General features: G+C 32.7%; 1 protein-coding gene across 1 annotated transcript in view; it reads left to right on the top strand.

Annotated features, from left to right (window-relative positions):
• The first annotated feature begins 1,941 nt into the window (after positions 1-1,941).
• LOC137616009 (bromodomain-containing protein DDB_G0278469-like) overlaps positions 1,942-25,642 on the top strand; it is a 176,342-nt gene continuing 152,641 nt past the window's right edge. Inside the window, exon 1 of the mRNA XM_068345692.1 lies at positions 1,942-2,081. Coding sequence (XP_068201793.1) covers positions 1,942-2,081 — 140 coding nt within the window. The remainder of the gene's footprint in view (positions 2,082-25,642) is intronic.

Genomic DNA, 25,642 nt, shown 5'->3' with positions numbered 1-25,642 from the left:
TAACTACCTGTACAGTGTAAAGGATTTTTGAGTCCTATTGGTAATGTCTCTGCCTTATAATCACCAGGCTTGGGTTCGAGTCCCCGCTCAAACTCGTTAGTTCCCTTAGTGTCTCCAGCCTCACTATCCTTGTGACCTAAAGGTACCCTGACACTTGCACGACTTTTTGAAACGAATTTGTCGTGGCAAGTCGTGACATTTTGTGGCACAAACTCAAAAAAAAAAAAAAAAAAAAAAAAAAAAAAAAAATATTACCTAAGAATCACAGCTGACCTGTCCACATTGACACGAACTGGCACGACGAGTTCACGCATAGTTTGTGCATAGTTTGCGCACTTCCCGCATCGTCCCGACGAGTTCACGAACAGTTCGCGCATAGTTCACGACCCGGTCACGAAATTTTGTCGTGACCAAAATTTTGAACATTTCAAAATTCTCGTCACAACATGCCACGATTTCACGACGGGTTTACGAACACCTTACGCCAGTTCACGACTCGAGTCGTGACAATCCTTAGAATGGGGGTGTGGGGGAGCCTATAGTTCTACCTGCTGAATCAACAACATAGGGTTGTGGTTGCCGATATGGTAACGTCTCTGCTTGTAATCGCCAGGCTTGGGGTTCGAGTCCCGCTTTCCGTCGTTAGTTCCTTTACATTCTGCAACCTCACTATCCTTGTGACATATTGATGGGTGTTTGGGGGAGCCTATAGTTTTACCTATTGAATCATCAGCAGCCATAGCCTGACCCTCCTTTGTCCTAGCTTGGGTGAGAGGGGGCTTGGGCGCTGATCATATGCATATATGGTCAGTCTCTAGGGCATTGTCCAGCTTGCTACAGCAATGTCACTGTCCAATGACTCTGCCTCTCATGAACGGCCTTTAAACCTTTAAAATGTACCAGCTTTCTCTGAGTGAATAGAAAAAATCAATAATTGAGGATTAAGGAAAAATAGGAAGAATAATAAAAATAAAAATGATAAGGAAAGATGGCTAAATCCCAAATCCCCAAACTAATTCAAAATTAAGCCCCCTGCTAATAAGGTATTTCGGGGATTTACAAATCATTATACACTGAAATAAAAAAAATGCAAAGCATGAAATTAATAATTAGCAGATTTTCCGGGTTCCAATTATATCCTTCCACTAAAAAAAAAAAAAAAAAAAAAAAAAAAAGAATTCTCGACAAAAAATAAATAATAAAAAAAATTCTCGTCCTGGTCTTACTGCTTTTCCTGACTCTAATAACCTTCCATACTCAAACGCTTTCTTTATCAAATTGTTTACAAAAATCCATAAGAAAATCTTTATGATTAAGTTATTTGCGAGGCCCATCAAAGGCATGTTCCTTCAGTAAAGTTGTATGCATAACCTATCAAATCGAGGCTTTTGGTGGTAGTGTTTATAGAATTTAATTATAAAAATGTTTTCCTGGTTGATTAGAAACCTATTTAAATACGTTTACTTTGCTGGGTCGTTTAAAAAAACACCACAAAAGAATTTCCAAAATTTTTTTAAAAGACACCACCTTAAAACCCATACCTGAATGTTTCCCTAAATTAGAAATATTTCCTTGTCTTCAAAAATCTAGAAAATTAATTTTCTCGAGGTAAAATTGTAAAAAAAAAAGAAAAAAAAGGAAAAAAAATCCCTAAGAAACTTCTCTGTTTACCTACAAACCTCACTGAAAAATATTCTCAAAATCTAGAAAATAAATTTCCAGAGGTAAAATTGTGAAAAAAAGAAAAAAAAAAGAAAAAATCCCTAAGAAACTTCTCTGTTTACCTACAAACCTCACTGAAAATATTCTCAAAATCTAGAAAATTAATTTTCCAGAGGTCAAATTTTGAAAAAAAAAAAGAAAAAAATCCTTAAGAAACTTCTCTGTTTACCTACAAACCTCACTGAAAAATATACTCCGAATGAAGTTGCTTTCCAAACCATGAATCCAGGAGACGCAACAGTCGTCAAGAAAAGAGAAGAAGAAGAAGAAGAAGAAGAAGAAGAAGAAGAAGAAGAAGAAGAAGAAGACGAAGGAAAGGCCCAGAAGGCGAACCCAGCTCTAGATCGGTCCATTTCTATGTAAATGAAGAAAGGCGAAGCTTTCTCAATTTGCGTGGACAATAGCTGTTCACCGGCCGGGGAGATTGGCGAACAGTCACTGCCAGGTGATTGAATTGCAAGAGGAGACAAACCAAGGCGGTCCCGTCTGACTGTAATACACAATCCAAGAGAGAGAGAGAGAGAGAGAGAGAGAGAGAGAGAGAGATACGTTCGCCTTCAATCCTTTATTTCATTAGAAAAGTCTTCTGATATACACTTTAAAAAAAAAACTGTAATTTCAATCGGAAATTCTACGTAAAAATATACTGTTCTCAACCGTATTTCAGCAAAATACAGGCGACCGTAATTTGCACCCTACTTTGTTTTTATCTTTTACGGGTTGGTGACCGTAATATCACTCCTTTACGTCAATATATCCGTTTTTAAACGGTAAATGTGTGGCAACATTTATTCCCGGATTTTTTTTTTCGGCATATCTTTAAGTCTATGTATCTCACCTTCAAGTGTGACAATCAAACTCATACTTCATAAACGAAAAATGTCAAAAGTATTTTTTTTAATAAATGGCGCAAGAGGTATGTATATATATATATATATATATATATAAATATATATATATATATATATATATAAAATCAAATTATGCTTCACGATCCTATTGTTTTTGTTTTTCTGTTTTCACTAAACACATGGAGAAGCATTACATCTTTTAGCCGAGTTTAATTGTGCGTAACAACAACATAATCAAATGAAAATGCTAAATGAAGGTGGCTGTGTCCAACCTTTAGAACTATACATAAAGTTCCTTAGATAGGAAACAATCCATTTTAGTTTATTACTTTAGCAATATTTTTACTGGATATATACACGCAATCATACACAAGTTTATATATATATATATATATATTATATATATAGTTCTACCTCACTTTGGGATCGAACGCGTCTCTTCAAGTAAAAGCCGAGATACCTTTCAAGCAAGAATGCGAGCTAGGTTGCCTTTCACTTGAAGAGACTAGGATTTGATCCCATTCTGAAGTGCAAATATATATATATATATATATATATATATACATATTTACATATCTAGGCACACACTTATCCATTAAAGACGAACAACAGACCAGCCTACTCTGATCAATCATAATTATGTTATATTCATTGCTTTAAAAAAGAAGCATGAAGATTTTTTTTTTTACTTTTACTTTATGTTTGTTTCCAGCGATTCAATTAAAGTTAAGTTTAAAGCATTCTCTTTATACGTATAATCTAGCTTACATGCTTCTAATAGCAAGAGAGAGAGAGAGAGAGAGAGAGAGAGAGAGAGAGAGAGAGAAATAAAGTTTATCAGAACAATTGAGCCGTTCCTCATTCTGGGAGACAAGTTGTTCCAAGATCACATTCTCTTCAGTCTATATTTTATTCTTTTACTCAATGTTTAGTTTCTTCGTTTTTGGAACATTCAATAATTTATAGTGGGGGTGATAATTATCTATACTATAGTATTATGATTATCGTTAAAGGAAATTTCCCTTTAGTCTTCAATCGTATTTACGTATTCTCTCTCTCTCTCTCTCTCTTCTCTCTCTCTCTCTCTTTATATATATATATATATATATATACATGCATATATATGCTGTATACACACACACACACATATATATATACATATATATATAAAGAGAGATAGAGAGAGAGAGAGAGAGAGAGAGAGAGAGATATTATATATATATATATATAATATATATATATATATATATATATTATATATAACATATATATATATATATTATATATATAACATATATATATATATATATACAAGCAGACAATTAGGTGAGAGAGAGAGAGAGAGAGAGAGAGAGAGAGAGAGGGGCGTTCACTCTCTCCCTCTCCCACTCCCTCGCATTCCATCTTAACTCAATAATAGCAACAAACAGGGGGTTGGATAATCGGCCGTCTCTCATTACTTAAGCTGAATTCTCATCCTCCGAGTTTTCCCCTTCGCATTCTCTCGATATTCCCTTTTCCCATTCCCTCTCACGAATAATTCTATACGTCAGGTGGCAATATTATTTCGTTTTGTGTGTGTTTGTGGGTATGTATGTGTGTATATATATATATATATATGTATGTATGTATATATGCATATATATATACATATATATATATATATATATATATGTATATATATATATATATATATGTATATATATACATATACATATACATATAAATGTATAAGTGTATATAAATATATATATCTATATATATATACATATATATGTGTATATATATATATATATATATAAAATATATGTAAGTATACACACACACACACACATATATATATATATATATATATGAAGTGTGTGTATGAATGTAAAAACTTATACAATGTCAAAGGGACAAACGGATAAACATATATAGAAAAATCTGACGTCTCAAAAGGGGGAAAAGAGATAATAATTTACAACTGTTATTTCCAGGACACTTGATTAGAGTTTTTTTTTTATTAGTAAATAACTTGCATTTCAGTTATTATTATTTCCTCTAAAGCCGAGCTTTATGCATTAATCAAAACTCTCTTCAAAAATTCGAACTCTGACATTTCTATGCACCATTGTTAAGATATAAACCAATTTATAAGTACTTTGTTCAATTCATTCTGTGAACTTTATCTCTAATATGAATAAAAAAAATTCCACTCCATGTCGTTCAAATGAAACGGGGAGAGAGAGAGAGAGAGAGAGAGAGAGAGAGAGAGAGAGAGAGAATTTGAATGTTGAAGGGAAATTTTGAATAATGAGAAAGGGTCCTTATTTCAAGAGAAGCAATGAACAAAGAGAAAGAGTACAGCACAATATGCTACAGTAACAATGAAGATATAGCGCACCACTACACGCTAAATATCAATTACAGCTTACACCTGCAAGGCTCCCTACATATGGGAAATAACAACCCATACGCTGCATTAATACATCATTCTTCCCCTACGGCATAAGTGCCATATGTGTCAATACAAATAAACGACCTGCTATCTGAGTGTCGCCAGCTGTGTGTAGTATTCGATACGGTGTGCCTATTTAGGTGAAGAGTTTTATTACTCCCATTTCCATTGCTTATATTGTACCCATACTTTCAAACTAACGGGGATATACGTGTCGAAATGCAATGACCAGGCAATAGGGACACTAGGTGCCGTCACAAAACTAGGGCAACTATACCTACACATATTATATGATAGTGAGGGCTATAGTGAAATGTAACCAAAATTTGGAAGAAAGCTAGTGTAAATATGGCATACATTAACATACTTTCATTATTATTATTATTATTATTATTATTATTATTATTATTATTATTATTCATTATTATTCAAAAGGAGATAACAATTAATTGAAATAATTTTACATATATATATATATATATATGTGTGTGTGTGTGTGTGTGTGTGTCTGAACTTGAAACGCCAGCTTCCACGCATCCAAATGACTAGTGATAAATCAATTAATGAAAAACTTTACAAATATATAAACTACGAGAGAAAAATGTCATGCTTTATCACATATAAAATATTATAAGGACCGGAAAGAAAAAAATTTAGGAACTAAACAGTTGAACATCGTGGTACCCCAATACATATATGGGAGTAAGTTAAGGACCTAAAGCACCCAACCTGCTTTTTCATACAAGGTTTTTAATTCTAGAATTGATATTTTGGAAACGATAATGTCCCTTGACAAGATTTTGACATAATGTGGTAGCTTTGCTATAGTTATCATTGATTTTATAAATGTTGTAGCTTTGTCATAGTTATCATCCATTTTATAATTGTGATAGTTTTGTCATAGTTATCACTGATTTTATAGATGTTGTAGCTTTGTCATAGTTATCATTAATCTTATAATTTGGTAACTTTGTCATATTTGTCACTGATTTTATAATTGTAGTAGCTTTGTCATAGTTATCATCGATTTTATAAATGTTGTAGCTTTGTCATAGTTATCATTCATCTTATAATTTGGTAACTTTGTCACAGTTATCATTGATTATATAAATGTGGTAGCTTTGTCATAGTTATTATCAATTCTATAAATGTGGTAGCTATGTCATAGTTATTACTGATCTTATAAATGTGGTACCTTTGTTACAGTTATCATTGATTTCATAAATGTGGTAGCTATGTCATAGTTATCACTGATCTTATTCGTCACTGATTTTTTAATTGTAGTAGATCTGTCATGGTTATCATTCATTCAATAAATGTACTATAAGAAAACTTGAATGAAAAAATAAATGAAAGTGCCATAAACAAAGTATAGGCTGGCTACCTATATTACAGGGCTACGATGCATAAAATATACAGCTATTGTCATATAGTATTTTTATTATTATTATTATTACTAGCCAAGCTACAACTCTAGTTGGAAAAGCATGATGCTATAAGCCCAAGGGCTCCAACAGGGAAAAATAGCCCGGTGATGAAAGGAAATAAGGAAATAAATAAATGATGAGAATAAATTAACAATATATCATTCTAAAAACAGTAACAGCGTCAAAACAGATATGTCCTATATAAACTATTAACAACGTCAAAAAGTGATATGTCCTATATAAACAATAAAAAGACTCATGTCAGCCTGGTCAACATAAAAACGTGCATAATAAAATAGTGATAAAACTCACTTCAGGTGATGATAAAATATGAGCTTTTTTTAATTGTAGTAGCTTTGTCATGGTTATCATTCATTTTATAAATGTACTATAAGAAAACTTAAAAGAAAAAATAAATGAAAGTGCCATAAACATAGTATAGGCTGGCTACCTATATTACAAGGCTACGATGCATAAAATATACAGCTATTGTCATATAGTATTTTTATTATTACTAGCCAAGCTACAACCCTACTTGGAAAAGCAAGATGCTATAAGCCCAAGGGCTCCAACAGGGAAAAATAGCCCAGTGATGAAAGGAAATAAGGAAATAAATAAATGATGAGAATAAATTGACTATATTATTCGAAAAACCGTAACAGTGTCAAAACAGATATGTCCTATATTAACCATTAACAACGCCAAAAACATATGTCATATATAAACGATAAAAAGACTCATGTCAGCCTGGTCAACATAGAAACGTGCATAATAAAATAGTGATAAAACTCACTTCAGGTGATGATAAAATATGAGCTTTTTTTAATTGTAGTAGCTTTGTCATGGTTATCATTCATTTTATAAATGTACTATAAGAAAACTTAAATGAAAATGCCATAAACATAGTATAGGCAGGCTACCTATATTACAGAGCTACGATGCATAAAATATACAGCTATTGTCATATAGTATTTTCATTATTATTATTACTAGCCAAGCTACAACCCTAGTTGGAAAAGCAAGATGCGATAAGCCCAAGGGCTCCAACAGGGAAAAATAGCCCAGTGAGGAAAGGAAATGAGGAAATAGATAAATGATGAGAATAAATTAACAATATATCATTCTAAAAACAGTAACAGCGTCAAAACAGATATGTCCTATATAAACTATCAACAACGTCAAAAACAGATATGTCATATATAAACAATAAAAAGACTCATGTCAGCCTGGTCAACATAAAAAATAAAAAGACTCATGTCAGCCTGGTCAACATAAAAACGTGCATAATAAAATAGAGATAAAACAATATACCACTTCAGGTGATGATAAAATATGAGCTGGAACAGGATTTAAATGTTATAAATGTCTGGTTTAATTAAAACTGTCATCGATGGGAATAAGGGAGGAATAAGATTTAATAGAGCCCATTTTATATTCCGAATGATGAAAACATTTCATGAAACGCAGCACGTTGGTTAGGTATGTGTTGGAAAATCTGTTCCTTGGGTAACAGACGAACTAAATTGGAAATAAATTAAAATGGAACTCGTTTCTATCTTGCTCTACTCGGCTATCATGGATGATTGGAATTATACTCTGAATATAAATGCAATCACACAAACACGCCCACAAACACGCGCGCACGCGCGCGCACACACACCCACACACACACACACACACATATATATATATATATATATGTGTGTGTGTGTGTGTATGTATATATATATATACAAATACATATATATATGTGTGTGTATGTATATATATATATATATATACATATACATATATATATATATATATATATACATATATATATATATATATATATGTGTGTGTGTGTGTGTTTTCCAAAATCGGGCTAAAGTTTTAGTCTCAACCAATTCCTCACCCTATCTACCACCCACATCAGTAGACCGTCTACCAGATACTTAATTCACTGATTAGGTTAACAGAGGTTAAATGAGATGAAACGGGAACTGGCCTAAAACAATTCACCTGGCCGGGAAACGAACCCCTGACCTTCTCACAGATGTGAATATCTTTATCAGTTGGAAGTTTAAGAAATAAACCATACAGCCATTTTAGGGGTGCCATTTTTGCCTTTAGTTGCAAACATCTGAAGCAATTTGAAATAAAAGAGATTTTCTTTAAGTAGAAGGGCACTAAGTAGAGCGCATACCTCCGCCGTGGTAGCCTATTTCTCGAACTTTTGTTTAACCTTGACCTTTGACCCTAACATGTATTAATTGGCCGGGATTTTCATACACTCAAATATGATCCAAGTTTGAAGTCTCTGTCATAACAATGTCCAAACTTAGGGCTGATTACGTGAATTGGACATGTTGCTTGACCGTGACCTTGACCTTCCAAAATTCAATAATTTCCAGCTTTTCACATAACAGTTAATCTCAGCATGTTTCATTACGATTAAAATTGAGGCTGGAAGCTGTTCACAATCAAACACGCACACACAAACAAACAGGAGGTAAAACATAACCTCCTTCCAACTTCGTTGGAGGATATAATAAAAAGAAGCAAATAAATCATACCGTCACAGCAAGGCATAATGGTAAAAATGATGATGCTTGCCAACAACTCCTATTCAATATGGTAACTAAATCAATGAATTTTATCAAGTTTACGCTCAACTAAAAAATCTGACTATTTTCGACCAACTTTCATCATTTATGTCGAACCGTGGTGCATAATAACTGCAATAAATACAGAATTACATTTCACGGGAAACTAACCGGCCAATGTATTATGTAGATTACCCATAATAGAACTGATAAAGCCCTAAATAAAGCTTCCGACTCATGAAAATCTGCGTTTTCGACACATTTTCAAAAAGATTTTTTTTTTCATTTATTTCTTTTTTCAGAGCAGAAAGTTATGGGACGTGAAACCTAAATGCCATTTTCCAGCCCGCAAAAAACGATGAATTTAGAAAGAAAATACGTGAGGATAAAGTTAGAAAGCGATCTTGTTATTATTATTATTATTATTATTATTATTATTATTATTATTATTATTATTATTATTATCAGCTGACCTTCAATCGTAGTTGGAAAAGCAGGATGCTATAAGGGCAAAGGCTCCAGCAAGGAATAATAGCCCAGTGAGGAAAAGAGATAACGAAATAAAGAAACTATGTATAATTAATTAATATAAAATATTTAAAGAGGAGTCACAACTTTAACATTGACCTGTCATGATATAAAAACTACGGAGAGTCTTATGTCATCCTGTTCAACATAAAAACATTCGCTGCAAGTCTGAACTACTGAAGTTTAATAGAGGTGTTTTAATTATAAGAAACAACAAGGTAGTAAGAGAATTCCAAAGCTTAGGAAGTGGGGGAAAAGAACAGTCACTGTGATGTGCAATCTGAGGATCAACGTAGAGCTAAATTTCTCCGCACAGTTCCCCAAAATGTGATAAAATCTACGGATATTTCCCGCCCTATTAAAACGGGAATCGAGTCATTTGCGAATAAATTTTTTTTTCCTAATATAATTCCGCAACGTCGGATGACTTTTAAGAATAATGGATGAGGGGGTTATGGATGAAGAAACTGAAAAATACGAAGGCGAAAAAAGACGGGAAGAAAAACAGAGCCCTTTATGATAGCTCTACATTTATTTCGTATTTGCCCTTCCATTATTCTGACTTCACTGCGCTATTCAGCTCGCTTGTAGACAATATAGGATAGATTAAAAATACCATAAACACAATACAAATAAAAGATATTGTGGGTGGGTCTTCGCTCCTGTCGATGCTCGCAAGTTTCTGAAAGGCTTCGATGCCTCTTATTTTCTTCAAACATCTTGCGTCAATGACGATGAACTTTTCTTTTGTTATTTAGTGGGTAAGGTTTGCTTATTTTCTATTCATTAATCTTCTTATTTCGGATTTCCCTATATTTAAATTTGAAATAATATATTCTGTAAAAAACCTGTTTTGGAAGTTAAGGATCTTACAGGTCTCCTTTGTATAAATGCTTAAATAATACTAATTTTGTCAGCTATACTGCACGATCGTGTGACACACGGTTGGTACATGGGTCAATCCGGGGTCACCAATGTGACGGGCCGAGAGAAGGTTGTGACTCAAAGACAGTATGAAAGCAACTGAATAAATCTATTATAGAACACTCCTTTATATACAAAAGCTCAAAGCAACAAGAAATTTCATGTTCAAAAACAGACACTGTTACAGATGAGAAAAACAGACATGTTTATTCTAGTGCGAGGGAAGAGCGAAGATACAAGCATAGTATATACACAAAATGAACTATGTACGATCGTGCGACACACGGTTGGTACAATACATATTTTACCTATTTCAGAAAATATCTAGAGATCTGGAAGCCTTATCAAGTTCTCCGCCGCGTTTGCAACCTAACACAACACCTAACGACTGGATGAAATATTAATTGTTATCTTAATACGTCCCTTAGAACCACTTGGGGTCAATCTTTGATATCTTGCTAACGATATCAAAGCTAGACCACGAGGACATAATCCCTACATAAGAAATGCAGTGTATAAAAAAAAGTTTTCTATGTATTACAACCCAGTCTATGGGACATGATCTTCCCATTTTGGCCTACCGTCTTTCAGTCCGGGAATAGCGTAATGAAGGTATCTTTAGAATGAGTTTCTGATCATACATACCTCGCTTATATTACCCTTATGAATTGACAATAAGGGTAATTCCGATCACTATCCAAAGATTCCAATATCCACCAATACTGAAAAATATCTTTAAAACAAAATTTTCAACTCTCTCTCTCTCTCTCTCTCTCTCTCTCTCTCTCTCTCCTAAGATGCATCCCAGATCATCCAAGACTGGAAGATGCAAAATACACCGGAAGATGCATTAGCAACTCTCTGGTGGATATACGAGGTGCCTCACACTGAGGGACCTGGGGGAACCTAAATATAAAATAAGGCAATAAGGTAAGGTAAGGTAAGGCTCTCTCTCTCTCTCTCTCTCTCTCTCTCTCTCTCTCTCTCGATGTCAGTTCTGTTGAGAGCTAGATTCCTCGAAGCCCAATTGTGTTTACAACAGGGAACTTCTGGGTTGGTATAATGACAAACAAACAATATCCCCTGGTGAAGAACTTTCTGCGCATGAGATAGAAAGTACTGGAGATTCTCACTGAGGAGGAAAGAGGAATTGTTGTTGAAACCGCTTGCTGTACCAAACATAGCATTTATTATTAAATGTATTTCTGAGTTGGAAATACCTTAACGGGCTGAAAGGGTTTGTGATCAGCAATGCTGTACTTGTCAGGGCCACCCATAATAGGTTAGTTTGCTGTGAGCGATCAGACGAAAATCTCCCACCATCACCAATCCGCACTGGCTTGCGTGGTGATGAAAACTGGCCAAATCCCCGACATGAATTGACATGTCTGAGGCCTTTGTCCTGCAGTGAACAAGAAACTGCCTCATTTATTGTTGTTGTTGCATTTAACCTTGGGAATAAAACTCCAGAGTTGAATTAATTTTTAATTCTATCCTGTACGTAATACTAGGCAGGCAGTTAATTCTAATAGCCAGGCCTTCTCCATCATGAGGCTCAATACTACACAGTATTCTAGAAGTTTTATTCCATCTGTTACCAAGTTGTGGAATGATCTTCTTAATCGGGTAGTTCAATCAGTAGAACTTCAAAAATTCAAAGTTGCAGCAAATGTTTTTATGTTGACCAGGCTGACATGAGTCTTTTTATAGTTTATATAAGACATATCTGTTTTGACGTTGTCAGTATTTTTAGAATGATTTATTGTTAATTTATTCTCATCATTTATTTATTTCCTTATTTCCTTTCCTCACTGGGCTATTTTTCCCTATTGGAGCCCTTGGGTTTATAGCATCTTGCTTTTCCAACTAGGGTTGTAGCTTGGCTAGTAATAATAATAATAAAAATAATATAAGAACTTACACTGACCAGAATTCTAACTTATGCTTCTGGGTTGAAACAAAACTGAATAGTGACTTTACCATTCAGACGATGAAGAGATATAAACGCTCATGTTTGTACTGATATTCGCGCTTGTAATTGAAATTAACCCTATACAACAACAACAACATCAACAACAAAAACAACAATTTATACAGCCGTTTCTAGCACACTGCAGGGTAAAACCTTCGGATATGTTTAGATTCATGAGAGGTTTGGGTAATTTTTATCACCACGCTGGCCAACAGTGGATGGTGGGAGACTTTTATCTGGTCATTCACAGAAAACTAATATATACAGTATATATATATATATATATATGTGTGTGTGTGTGTATATATATATATATATATATACATATACATATATACATGTGTGTGTAGAAATCACGAAAGCTGACACATAATATATATATATATATATATATAGAGAGAGAGAGAGAGAGAGAGAGAGAGAGAGAGATCGGCTAACCAACAGGAGAAAAATTATTTCCGAGTAAGCTCTTTTCTGAACGAGACAAGCATTCGTAATGGCAATGGCGCAATAGATAAGTCAATCATGTGTCACCCTCGAACCGTCCTCTCTCGCTGGAGTGGCCCAAATAGGATACTTCTGATCTGATTGACGTCCGTGCAATGGATGCCATTTCGAGCAACGGATGCCATTTCGTGCAATGGATGCCATTTCGTGCAACGGATGCCATTTCGTGCAACGGATGCCATTTCGTGCAACGGATCCCATTTCGTGCCACGGACGCCATTTCGTGCAACGGATGCTATTTCGTGCAATGGATGCTATTTCGTGCAATGGATGCCATTTCGTGCAATGGATGCTATTTCGTGCAACGGATGCCATTTCGTGCAACGGATGCCATTTCGTGCAACGGATGCCATTTCGTGCAACGGATGCCATTTCGTGCAATGGCTGCCATTTCGTGCAACGGATGCCATTTCGTGCAACGGATGCCATTTCGTGCAATGGCTGCCATTTCGTGCAACGGATGCCATTTCGTGCAACGGATGCTCACGTATTTAAAATGCAGCATTAGAAAAAATTTTTCATGGCGAACGTTTATAAAAATTGAACGGAAAATTCCGAGAATTTTCATATACTGTATACGTTATCCAGACAATTCGTACCTGTATATCTATAAAATATTGCCAAATAAGAAAATTGGTAGGATTCGTGTATATCTATAAAATTAGTTCAAACCATGAATTTGTATAATTTACAACCAGTGACTAGACTGTAATATTTTGCTACTTAAATAACATCTTTAAACGTATTCCAAAGCAACAAGCATTAATAGCTTTCTTATCCTAGCTTACAACGTGCTTTAGTCTCAACGTGTGCGTGTGTCTGTCTATCTATATATCTATCTATCTATATGTGTAAATATATACATACATATATATATATATATATATATGTATATATATATATATATATATATGTATACATATTTATATATATATATATACATATATATATATGTATATATATATATGTATATGTATATATATATATATATATATATAAGCAAAAGAACCACACGATACTAGTCAGGACTCAACCTTATATTTTAATTTTTCCTGTGGTTCTTTTACATATGGGCACCCCTTTCCCCTGTTCCTGAAAAAGGATTGTGGGTTTAACCGTATAGCAAAAACCTTAGCATCGGCATCTGATGCTGTCTATCTCATCCGAGATAATCAAAGATAAACACCTGATATCCACAAAGCAACAGGTCAATGAATCTCCCGTTTTCTTTAAAACTAACAACTAAAAGAAAACGACTGACTAAAAATATCATCTGCGCTGAACCTCTGATGATAGAGCAGTTTTCCCTTTTGACTTTGATCTGCCATTTTTTTTTCTTAATCTATCGACATATGATAAAAAGAGGTTGAATTCAACTATGGTGTTTAATTAGTGCTATCTCTTGATGGGATTATGGTATCAGTTTATTATGATATAATACGATACTCGGGTCAATTATCAAACGTTTGATTAGTAGAACGAAATACAATTTATTTACGAAAAATGTTTACATTTAAACGCATTATTACTCAAGTGTAAACATACCACTCTTTGAAGTAAACAGATTAAGCATTCAACTATATGAAATGATAATATTATAGCATATGAGAGAAATTTTCTTTCAAAAACAGCTATCTTCTCCCTAAATTTCATCTCTCTCTCTCTTTCACGTTAATTACAATCAAAAATAAAATCTCTTTATAAAAAGACTCATTTCAATTTCAATGCAACAATGTATTTAACCCAACTTGAAAAAAAATATGCAAAATCTAATCTATGAAAATAAAAAATTTCCAGACGCAATGGACTCATTTAAATAAAGGGACACTTGCTATAATGTATGCAGTCATTTATTCAAAATTAATGAGCTGTAAAAATAATAATAATAATAATAATAATAATAATAATAATGATAATATTAATAATAATAATAATAATAATAATAATAATAATAAATATTTCAATAGAACGAAGTGTGAACTACTTGCAGCGAATGTTTTAAAGTTGAACAGACTGACATAGGTCTCTCTTTATAGTACATTTAAAATAAATCTATTTGAATGTTGTTCCTGATCTTAAAATCTTATATCAATTATTTAATATTCATCATGTGGTTTGTTTATTTCCTTGTTTCCTTTCATCAGTGGGCTATTTTTCCCAGCTGGAGCGCTTGGGCTTATAGCATCCTCCTTTTCTTACTAGGGTTGTAGCTTGGCTAATAATAATAATAATAATAATAATAATAATAATAATAATAATAATAACCTATGTACATATGTACACACACACACACACACACACATATATATATATATATATATATACACATACATATATATACATATATATATATATATATATATATAGATAGATAGATACATAGATACATACATACATAAAAACATAAATATAAATATAAATATATACACGTGTATATTTATAGTTAGTAGGTTGGCCAGGGCACCAGCCACCAGTTGAGATACTACCACTACAGAGTTATTGGGTCCTATGACTAGCTTTTCCAACTAGGATTATAACTTAGCTTGTAATAATAATAATTTCCTCGCTGGACTATTTTACCCTATTGGGGCCCTTGGGTTTATAGCCTCTTGCTTTTCCAACAAGGGGTATATCTTTCCTTGTAATAATAATAATAATAATAATAATAATAATAATAATAATATGTACGAGTGTATGTATGTATAATATGTATACATATAGTTCTATGTATATATATATATATATACATATATATATATATATATATATATATATATATATATATATATATATATATATATATATATATATATATATATATATATTATAGGTAGTAGGTTGGCCAAGGCACCAGCTGCCCGTTGGAATACTACCGCCAGAGAGTTATGGGGTCCTTTGACTGGTCAGACAGTACTACGTTGGATCCTTCTCTTTGGTTACGGTTCTTTCTCTTTGCCTACACATACGCCGAATAGTCTGGCCTATTCTTAACAGATTCTCCTCTGTCCCCACACACCTGACAACACTGAGGTTATTAAACAATTCTTCTTCGCTCAAGGGGTTAACTACTGCACTGTATTTGTTCTGTGGCTACTTTCCTCTTGGTAAGGGTAGAAGAGACTCTTTAGCTATGGTAAGCAGCTCTTCTAGGAGAAGGACACTCCAAAATCAAACCATTGTTCTCTAATCTTGGGTAGTGCCATAGCCTCTGTACCATGGTCTTCCACTGTCTTGGGTTAGAGTTCTCTTGCTTGAGGGTACAATCAGGCACACTATTCTATTTAATTTCTCTTCCTCTTGTTTTGTTAAAGTTTTCATAGTTTATATAGGAAATATTTATTTTAATGTTGTTACTCTTAAAATATTTTATTTTTCCTCCTTTCCTTTCCTTACTGGGCTATTTTCCCTGTTGGGGCCCCTGGGCTTATAGCATTTTGCTTTTCCAACTAGGGTTTTAGCTTAGCAAATAATAATAATAATAATAATAATAATAATATGTGTGTGTGTGTGTGTAGGTATCTACAAACAATATAAATTCTTAGAAAATGAGATTGCTACCGACCACCGCAGTGTTTTAACTATAAGGTACATAATTCATGTCTTGAGGTCAACAAAAACAACAAGAAACCCTCTAGAATTGAGCTTGTAACTCTTGCTAAAGGGGCAAGGTCGCCAATCAATAGGATATCCATCATAGGATATACAGTAATTAATATATATATATATATATATATATATATATATATAGAGAGAGAGAGAGAGAGAGAGAGAGAGAGAGAGAGAGAGAGAGAGAGAGAGAGAGAGAGAGAGAGAGAGAGAGATAAAAAGTCCATAAACAGACGCGAGAGGAAGGACATGTTCAAGGCCTTTGCCTTTGCAGTGGACTAATTACGACTGATGATGATGATATATACTGTGCATGTATCTATATATACGCATATATATATATAATAATATATATATATATATATATATATATATATATATATATATATATATATACACAAAAAATATTTATATCTATATATATATATATATATATATATATATATATATATATATATACATATATATATACTGTATATATACATATATATACACATATATATACACAAAATATTTTTATATATATATATATATATATATATATATATATATATATATATATATATAGGTATATATATATATATATATATATATATATATATATATATATATTAACACACATATATAAACACAAACCAACAAACATTCTGACTAGCATGTTAAAAAATTAGTAACCACCTGTCATTGTTTCAGAGAAATAAGAATAAGCCTTCAATTTCCATTCTTTTCTATTCTATGATTCGGTCGTACATTCTTCCGATTTTCGACAGGATACCTAATTAGTCTGCTCTTGTAAACTCATCTTTAAATCAAAATGAGGCTTTCGAATTTCTGGTATTCAAACCAGGAAGTCCGTCTGTTTTGCAAAATGTAAAATTGCATATTTTTTTCTTTACATCATTTTAAAAGTGGATCTTGATATCAATTTCATATAATAGAAAATAAAAGAAATATAAATATAAATTTCGAACATTGTCTTCTCCATCTGCTTTGCAAAATGTAAAATTGCATATTTTTTTCTTTACATCATTTTAAAAGTGGATCTTGATATCAATTTCATATAATAAAAAATAAAAAAAAATATAAATTTCGAACATTGTCTTCTCCATCTGCTTTGCAAAATGTAAAATTGCATATTTTTTTCTTTACATCATTTTAAAAGTGGATCTTGATATCAATTTCAAATAATAAAAAATAAAAAAAATATAAATTTCGAATATTGTCATCTCCATCTGCTTTGCAAAATGTAAATTGCATATTTTTTTTTTACATCATTTTAAAAGTGGATCTTAATATAAATTCCAAATAATAAAAAATAAAAAAAAATATAAATTTTGAACATTGTCTTCTCCATATTATGGTTTTAATTATTAATTATGCATAGTAGCTTTCATGCAGACAAAGAAGCTTAATAAGATATGTTGTTAACCAAATTGTGAAAGCTTCATTATCATATGGTTGAATTGGTGCATGTGTAGAAATTCACAATTCCTGTTCATTATTTATGAAGCTTTGTTATGTATATTTAAATTCGTTTTATTACTTGTTATTTCAATTTCATTTACCTTTTTCTTTACTTCTTAGTCTATGTCTACACTTGGCTTATTTTCTTATTGGGGCTTGTAGCATTCAACTTTTCCAACTATAGCCTACATACATACAGACAGACACACACACGCATAGCTATAGAGTCATGGGATAGCCACTTATTGAGTATTGAACCCTGCCTTATTAAAGGAAGAAATGCATATGAAAATTTAACCTGACTACCATAAATATTTTAATCATTTCAATCATCCATATTAATAACAATATCATTTCGTCCCATCCCTGCTGCCGGTCTCGAGCAAGGAAATCAAGAGGGAGTTTTATTTTAGAGTTATACAGATTATTATTATTATTATTATTATTATTATTATTATTAGTCAAGCTACAACCCTAGTTCGAAAAGCAAGATGCTATAAGCCCAAGGGCTCCAATAGGGAAAAATAGCCCAGTGAGGAAAGGAAATAAATGATGAGAATAAATTAACAATAAATCATTCTAAAAACAGTAACAACGTCAAAGTATATATAAACTATTAACAACGTCAAAAACAGATATGTCATATATAAACTATAAAAAGACTCATGTCAGCCTGGTCAACATAAAAACATTTGCTCCAACTTTGAACTTTTGAAGTTGTACTGATTCAACCACCCGATTAGGAAGATCATTCCACAACTTGGTAATAGCTGGAATAAAACTTCTAGAATACTGTGTAGTATTGAGCCTCATGATGGAGAAGGCCTGGCTATTAGAATTAACTGGCTGCCTAGTATTACGAACAGGATAGAATTGTCCAGGGAGATCTGAATGTAAAGGATGGTTAGAGCTATGCTTGCAACAAACCATAGCATCTTAGTACAAGGGGGCAATTTCTTAACAAGGCTCAATAGCCAGAGAAAGAAAGAATATTATCATTTTAACTATTGGGGTTGGTTGTCTTCATATGACAAGTAAATCAAACGTGTAAAAAAAAAAAATAAATAAATAAATAAATAAAAAAAAAAGAAAAACAGAAAGACAGAAATGAACTAAAATACCTTTTTCAACTAACTACAGTAAATACAAGATGTGGAGAATTTACCTTCACACATTCGCCTTCTCTACCAGTGTATGTTTACTCAACTTACCTGTAAATAAAAAAAAAATTAATTAATAATAATAATAATAATAATAATAATAATAATAATAATAATAATAATAATACCGCGATACTTTAAATGTTAAGAAGTTCACAGCAATACTGTACACTGTTGTATCATTATTTTTTTTAATATTTTATTTCATAATATTAAAATATTCTATTGCGTACCACAAAACAATAACAATAACAACAATAATAATATTTTCAAGTCATGGCATTATACGAACGCAAGAAGTAAATTCGATGCAAACAATACATAATATTATACCCTGATTTAAAAAAAAAAAAAAAAAAAAAAAAACAGTAAAGCCTAAACCAATAACTATATAAAGAGAAATTATTAACCTGATTAAAAAAAAAAACAGTAAAGCCTAAACCAATAACTATATAAACAAAAATTATTTACCAGTTCAAAAATGCCTTATGATATTCAACGCATGGAAGCCTAATGTAATTAATTAATTCTGGGGCAGATTTAAACTCTATAATTAAAAAATCATAGAAAGCAATATGACAATCAATAAAATATGAGAAAACCTATAGCATTCATTTTTAATATATATATCACAGCCACCAATAGATGTATGTATCCATTATACTTTAATAAAATCAATGTCAACAAAATTCAATAGAATCAGCCGTATGGCTCCAAATGCAATAAAAAAAATCAGTATCAGGACTTAAACTGTCCAAAATAATTCAATGCCAACACTGCCATGATGAATAATTACAATACAATGTTATTACCAGGCAACGCGCCGATAGCAATATCAGGGGCTCTAAAATGTCAACAATAATTCATATAGAATTTAACGCCCTTCGATACCTAGCCCGGATAAGAGGAGAGGGTTGAACGTTATTTTATCTCTGTTTACCTTAAAATTTTCTTTTAATTGCTGTCTCTTGGTTTGTATATCTGTCTATCCATCGAATGATTATAGTTTAACAACTCTGTCAATTTTCTGTCTTGGTATCTATACAAAAAGGGCACTTAGATAGAAGTCTGTTATTTATCTTTCTATCCTGAATAATTGTACTCACATAGCTGTCTATTCAATTTCTATACATATCTATCCACTCAAAAACGTAGTTTGATAATGGTCTATTCAATTTCTATATATCTATTCACTCAAAAATGGTATGTTTTTTTTTTTTTTTCCAAAACAAAACGTTAAGTACTGAATGAATATACATTAATGATACATGCTGGAAATTGTCATAATGAGGTGTTTGTGTACAATTCATGATAAAAATTTGATAGAAAAAAAAATTGAATTATCGTAGCCCGGATAAGAGGAGAGGGTTGAACGGATGATTACAAAATTTTTTTTTTTTTTTTTCAAAACAAAACGTTAAGGACTGAATGAATATACATTAATAATACATGCTGGAAATTGTCATAATGAGGTCATTGTGTGTACAATTTCATGATAAAAAATTTGAAAGAAAAAAAAATTGAATTATCGTAGCCCGGATAAGAGGAGAGGGTTGAACGGATGATTAAAAATTTTTTTTTTTTTTTTTTCAAAACAAAACGTTAAGGACTGAATGAATATACATTAATAATACATGCTGGAAATTGTCATAATGAGGTCATTGTGTGTACAATTTCATGATAAAAAATTTGAAAGAAAAAAAAATTGAATTATCGTAGCCCGGATAAGAGGAGAGGGTTGAACGTATGATTACAAATGGTATGTTTTTTTTTTTTCCCCAAAAACAAAACGTTAAGGACTGAATGAATATACATTAATGATACATGCTGGAAATTTTCATAATGAGGACATTGTGTGTACAACTTAATGATAAAAATTTGATAGGAAAAAAAATTGAATTATCGTTGTTTATCGTTTAATTTTCTAGCATCAAATTCTTTGTGGTTTTATTCTTCTATAATAATAATAATAATAATAATAATAATAATAATAATAATAATAATAATAATAATAATAATAATAATAGTAATTTTAATTATAATAATAATAATAATATCAATAACAAAAATGAATTATCGTTTTGTTCATCGTTTAATTTTCTAGTATCAAATTCTTTGAGTTTTTATTCTTCTATAATAATAATAATAATAATAATAATAATAATAATAATAATAATAATATCAATAACAACTATAATAATAATCACAATAATGTCAACAATAACAATAATAATAACCACCATCTTCATTGACTCCATCATGACTGAAAATTTCTAGCTTTCATTTCGATAATCAATATCTATTATTATAACTTTTATCTTATAAATCTATAAAAATTTCTTAATTTCAAATTATGGCTAGTCGTAATATAATTTTCTTCAGTAATGTTATCAGTATTTTTTTTCTAATATTATTTTTGCTTTTTGTTACTATAACACTAATTAATAATAACAATATCATCAATTACCAAAATCTCCATCGTCATTTCTGGGAATTTCCGGTTTTTTTTTTTTTTTCCCTTCGAAACGAAAATAAAACCATTGACTCGGGCATTCCATTGAACAACTGATGTATCGCTGCCTACACATTTCCATGCATCCAATTCTCTCTCTCTCTCTCTCTCTCTCTCTCTCTCTCTCTCTCTCTCTCTCTCTCTCTCTCTCTCTCTCTTCTTTCCTAGTTTCCTTCGTTATTGATTGGCCAGTCCATCAAAGGATGTCTCTCTTCCAGGGATGTGATTGGTTCGAGTTTCCAGGAAGGGGGAGGGGGGGGGGAGGATAGGGGGAAGGAAGAGGAGGATAGGGGCAGGGGGGAGGAGGAGAGAGGGAGGTTTGAGGAAGAGGAGGGGGGGTAGGGGGGGAATGTTGCATGTATCGCTGCTTGCCAATCAAGTCTGATTGCCTATGTCGACTCGCATCTTTGTTGACAACTACGATGCAGCAACAGCAGCCCTTATTGCATATACAATCCTGTTAACGGAACCTTTTGTCGTGAATTTTCCGTCATTCGTTTTTTCCTCCTCCGATTGCCGTTTTACATTTCAAGTATTTCTTTTTTTTCTACCGACCAAAAGGTCTTTTTTTCTGGAACCCCTTCTATTTTGGATCAAAGAACGCCGAGGTTCTTTGTTTTAGTATTTTCTTTAAAAGTTTATACTTTTTTTCCTTTTATCATCAAATACACATTTACAATCGTACAATTCATAACATATATACATCATAGTATATTTACATAAATATTTTTTTTCGTTTTACTGAAATATTAGTATAAACTTTTTATTTATTTCAATTGTAAAACAAAAGGTTTATAATATTTCAATCACCAAGCCTTCTTCATGTTTATTGATTCCCGTCCAATATCTTGGGAGAGGTAATGAGTCATTTATTTGGTTTATTTGGAGCAACCTTACTTTTCCTTTGAAAATTTCATTCTTTTTTTCCCTGTTCCAGCAAAGTTTTTGCATGTAATTTTAATCAAATCTAAATACCGAAGTCTTTTTTTTTTTTTTTTTTTTATATATTTCAAAGACTATAATCCATTTCTCTTAGCGAGTCATATTTGCACCGGCTCGCAGCGGTGCCCTTTTAGCTCGGAAAAGTTTCCTGGTCGCTGATTGGTTAGAATTATCTTGTCCAACCAATCAGCGATCAGGAAACTTTTCCGAACTAAAAGGGGCACCGCTGCGAGTCGGTGCAAATATGACTCGCTAAAAGAAATGGACTATAGCTTCTTGAATCATAAAAATTGCTCATTTTCCTTGACCAGGGGAATGGGTACCAACAGCGCAAAGTTCAACTAGTTTCATTAATCTTTGGAGATACCCTGAATCGTTCAATCATAAAAATCATCTATCATCATTTAAGTGATTAGGCACACCATGGTCTTCCACTGTCTTGGGTAGAGTTCTCTTACTTGAGGGTACAGTCGGGAACACTATTCTATCTTACTTCTCTTCTTTTTGTTTTGTTAAGTTTATATAGTTTATATAGGAAATATCTATTTTAATGTTACTGTTATTAGAAAATTTTATCTTTCCTTGTTTCCTTTCCTCACTGGGCTATTTTCCTTTTTGGGGCCCTTTGGGCTTATAGCATCCCGCTTTTCCGACTAGGGTTGTAGCTTAGCAAGTAATAATAATAATAATAATAATAATAATAATAATAATAATAATAATACTTTACATGAAATCTATACACAAATCACTAATTAAATAAATACGTACCCTTTCATCTTCTCTAATTCCTATTTCCAATTAATCACGATATATGATTCGCATAATCACAGTAAACATATTTGTCCCTCACTCCAAATCACAGTAAACATATTTGTCCCTCACTCCAAATCACAGTAAACATATTTGTCCCTCACTCCAAATCAGAGTAAACATATTTGTCCCCCATTTCAAATCACAGTAAACATATTCTCCCCTCACTCCAAATCACAGTAAACATATTAGTCCCTTACTCCAAATCACAGTAAACATATTTGTCCCTCTCTCCAAATCACAGTAAACATATTTGTGCCCTATTCCAATAGCGCGCATACTAAACACATTTTTTCCAGTTAACGGCATTTTAATACATCACTCAATACAGATATATTACTGGTATTACAATGCCACATTGCCAGAGTGCCATTTCATGCATATCCATAAATGCCCTGAGCTTCTGTAACAACAACAACAACAACAACAAAAACAAACATGTATCATAGCTCGTTAAAAGCGAAATCCGTTGTGTGTAAATTGCACGCAAACAAATTTTCCCTCATATCCCACCGCAATTAGAGATGGCTACACATCGGAAACTTGAAAAGAGAAGCAGAAATATTATATGAATATTGGGTCCGACTTAATTTGCATTCTATTATAGAGCAAAAGAAAGGGTCCGTTACGCTCTCTCTCTCTCTCTCTCTCTCTCTCTCTCTCTCTCTCTCTCTCTCACTCTTTAAACTTCTTAATAATTTCAATTATGTCGAAAAGGAACTTTGATTGTTCACCCAGTTCACATCCCCCCCCCTCTCTCTCTCTCTCTCTCTCTCTCTCTCTCTCTCTCTCTCTCATTATATATAAAACATTTGATAATATCTCTTTTAATTTCTCTTCAAACTATTAATGAAAAAATCCCTTTTACATCAAAGCTGACACCTGATTGCTATTTCTCTCAACATAGCTTTAATAATGAATAAATCTCTTACATGAAAAAAAAAAACTTTTATGCGCTAATACTTTTCCCTCTCGAAGAGATTATGAAATCTTAATCATTTTTTAATCAAGGAGTTCTTCCTAAAAGTTATTTGTCTCCTTGCAAGGTGTTGTGGTAAGCGTTCTTAAATCACAATGTGAGTGACCGGTGTTCAATTACCGAACCATACGAGGTGGAACGCGTGAACAAGCTTCCTCTGTTGACCTAAAGCATTGCGTAATTGACCTAATTTCTAATAGTTGTTTGTCGTATCCTGCTACCAAAAAGGGTGATCCTAATTCGAATTATACCAGGCCGTAACCATCATCATCATCATCATCTCCTCCTAGGCCTATTAACGCAGATGGCCTCAGTTAGATTTCGCCAATCGTCTCTATCTTGACCTTTAATGCAATACTTCTCCACTCATCATCTCCTACTTCACGCTTCATAGTCCTCAGCCATGTAGGCCTGGGTTTACCATCATCATCATCATCTCCTCCTATGCCTATTAACGCAGATGACCTCAAGTTAGATTTCGCCAATCGTCTTTATCTTGAGCTTTTAATTCAATATTTCTTCACTCATCATCTCCTACTTTACGCTTCATGGTCCTCAGCCATGTAGGCCTGGGTCTTCCAACTATTCTAGTCCCTTGTGGAGACCATGTCGTAACCATTCATATGATGTTTATCCCTACAGTTTCCCACCCTACAAACCTTGGTCAAGTGCTTCGACCCAAGGTTGAGTACGTTACTACAAAAAAAAAAAAAAAAAAAAAAAAAAAAGCAATGATTCAAGTAGAAACCAGCACAGATACGAATACTTTATATAAACTTCTGCACATCAAACAATATCAAAGTATTATTGGTTTCTGTGACGGGCCGAGAGAAGGTTGTGACCCAAAGGCGGGTTGAAAGCAACTGAGTAAAAATTATAGAACACTGTCCTTTATATACAAAACCTCAAGGCAACAGGAAAATTCATGTTCGAAAAACAGACAATGTTACAGAGGAAAACCGCAGACACGTTTATTCTGGTTCTTTTTAGTGCGAGGGAAGAGCGAAGATACAAGCATAATATATACAAAATGAATTATGTACGATCGTGTGACACACGGTTGGTACATTTCAATTCCAGTAAAGCGCCAATCATGACCAACAACTTTTGCCCAAAAACCGATGTCAGTTGCCTTCTGTGCCAACTAATTCTCATATGCTTTTAATATCTCTATCTCACGAATTCGTCTTCCTCGCTGCATATCAAGAATCAC

The sequence above is a fragment of the Palaemon carinicauda genome, chromosome 2 (genome assembly GCF_036898095.1).
Source record: "Palaemon carinicauda isolate YSFRI2023 chromosome 2, ASM3689809v2, whole genome shotgun sequence".
NCBI lineage: Eukaryota > Metazoa > Arthropoda > Malacostraca > Decapoda > Palaemonidae > Palaemon > Palaemon carinicauda.
Note: the sequence above shows the minus strand (reverse complement) of the source record. Positions and strands in the feature narration are given on the sequence as shown.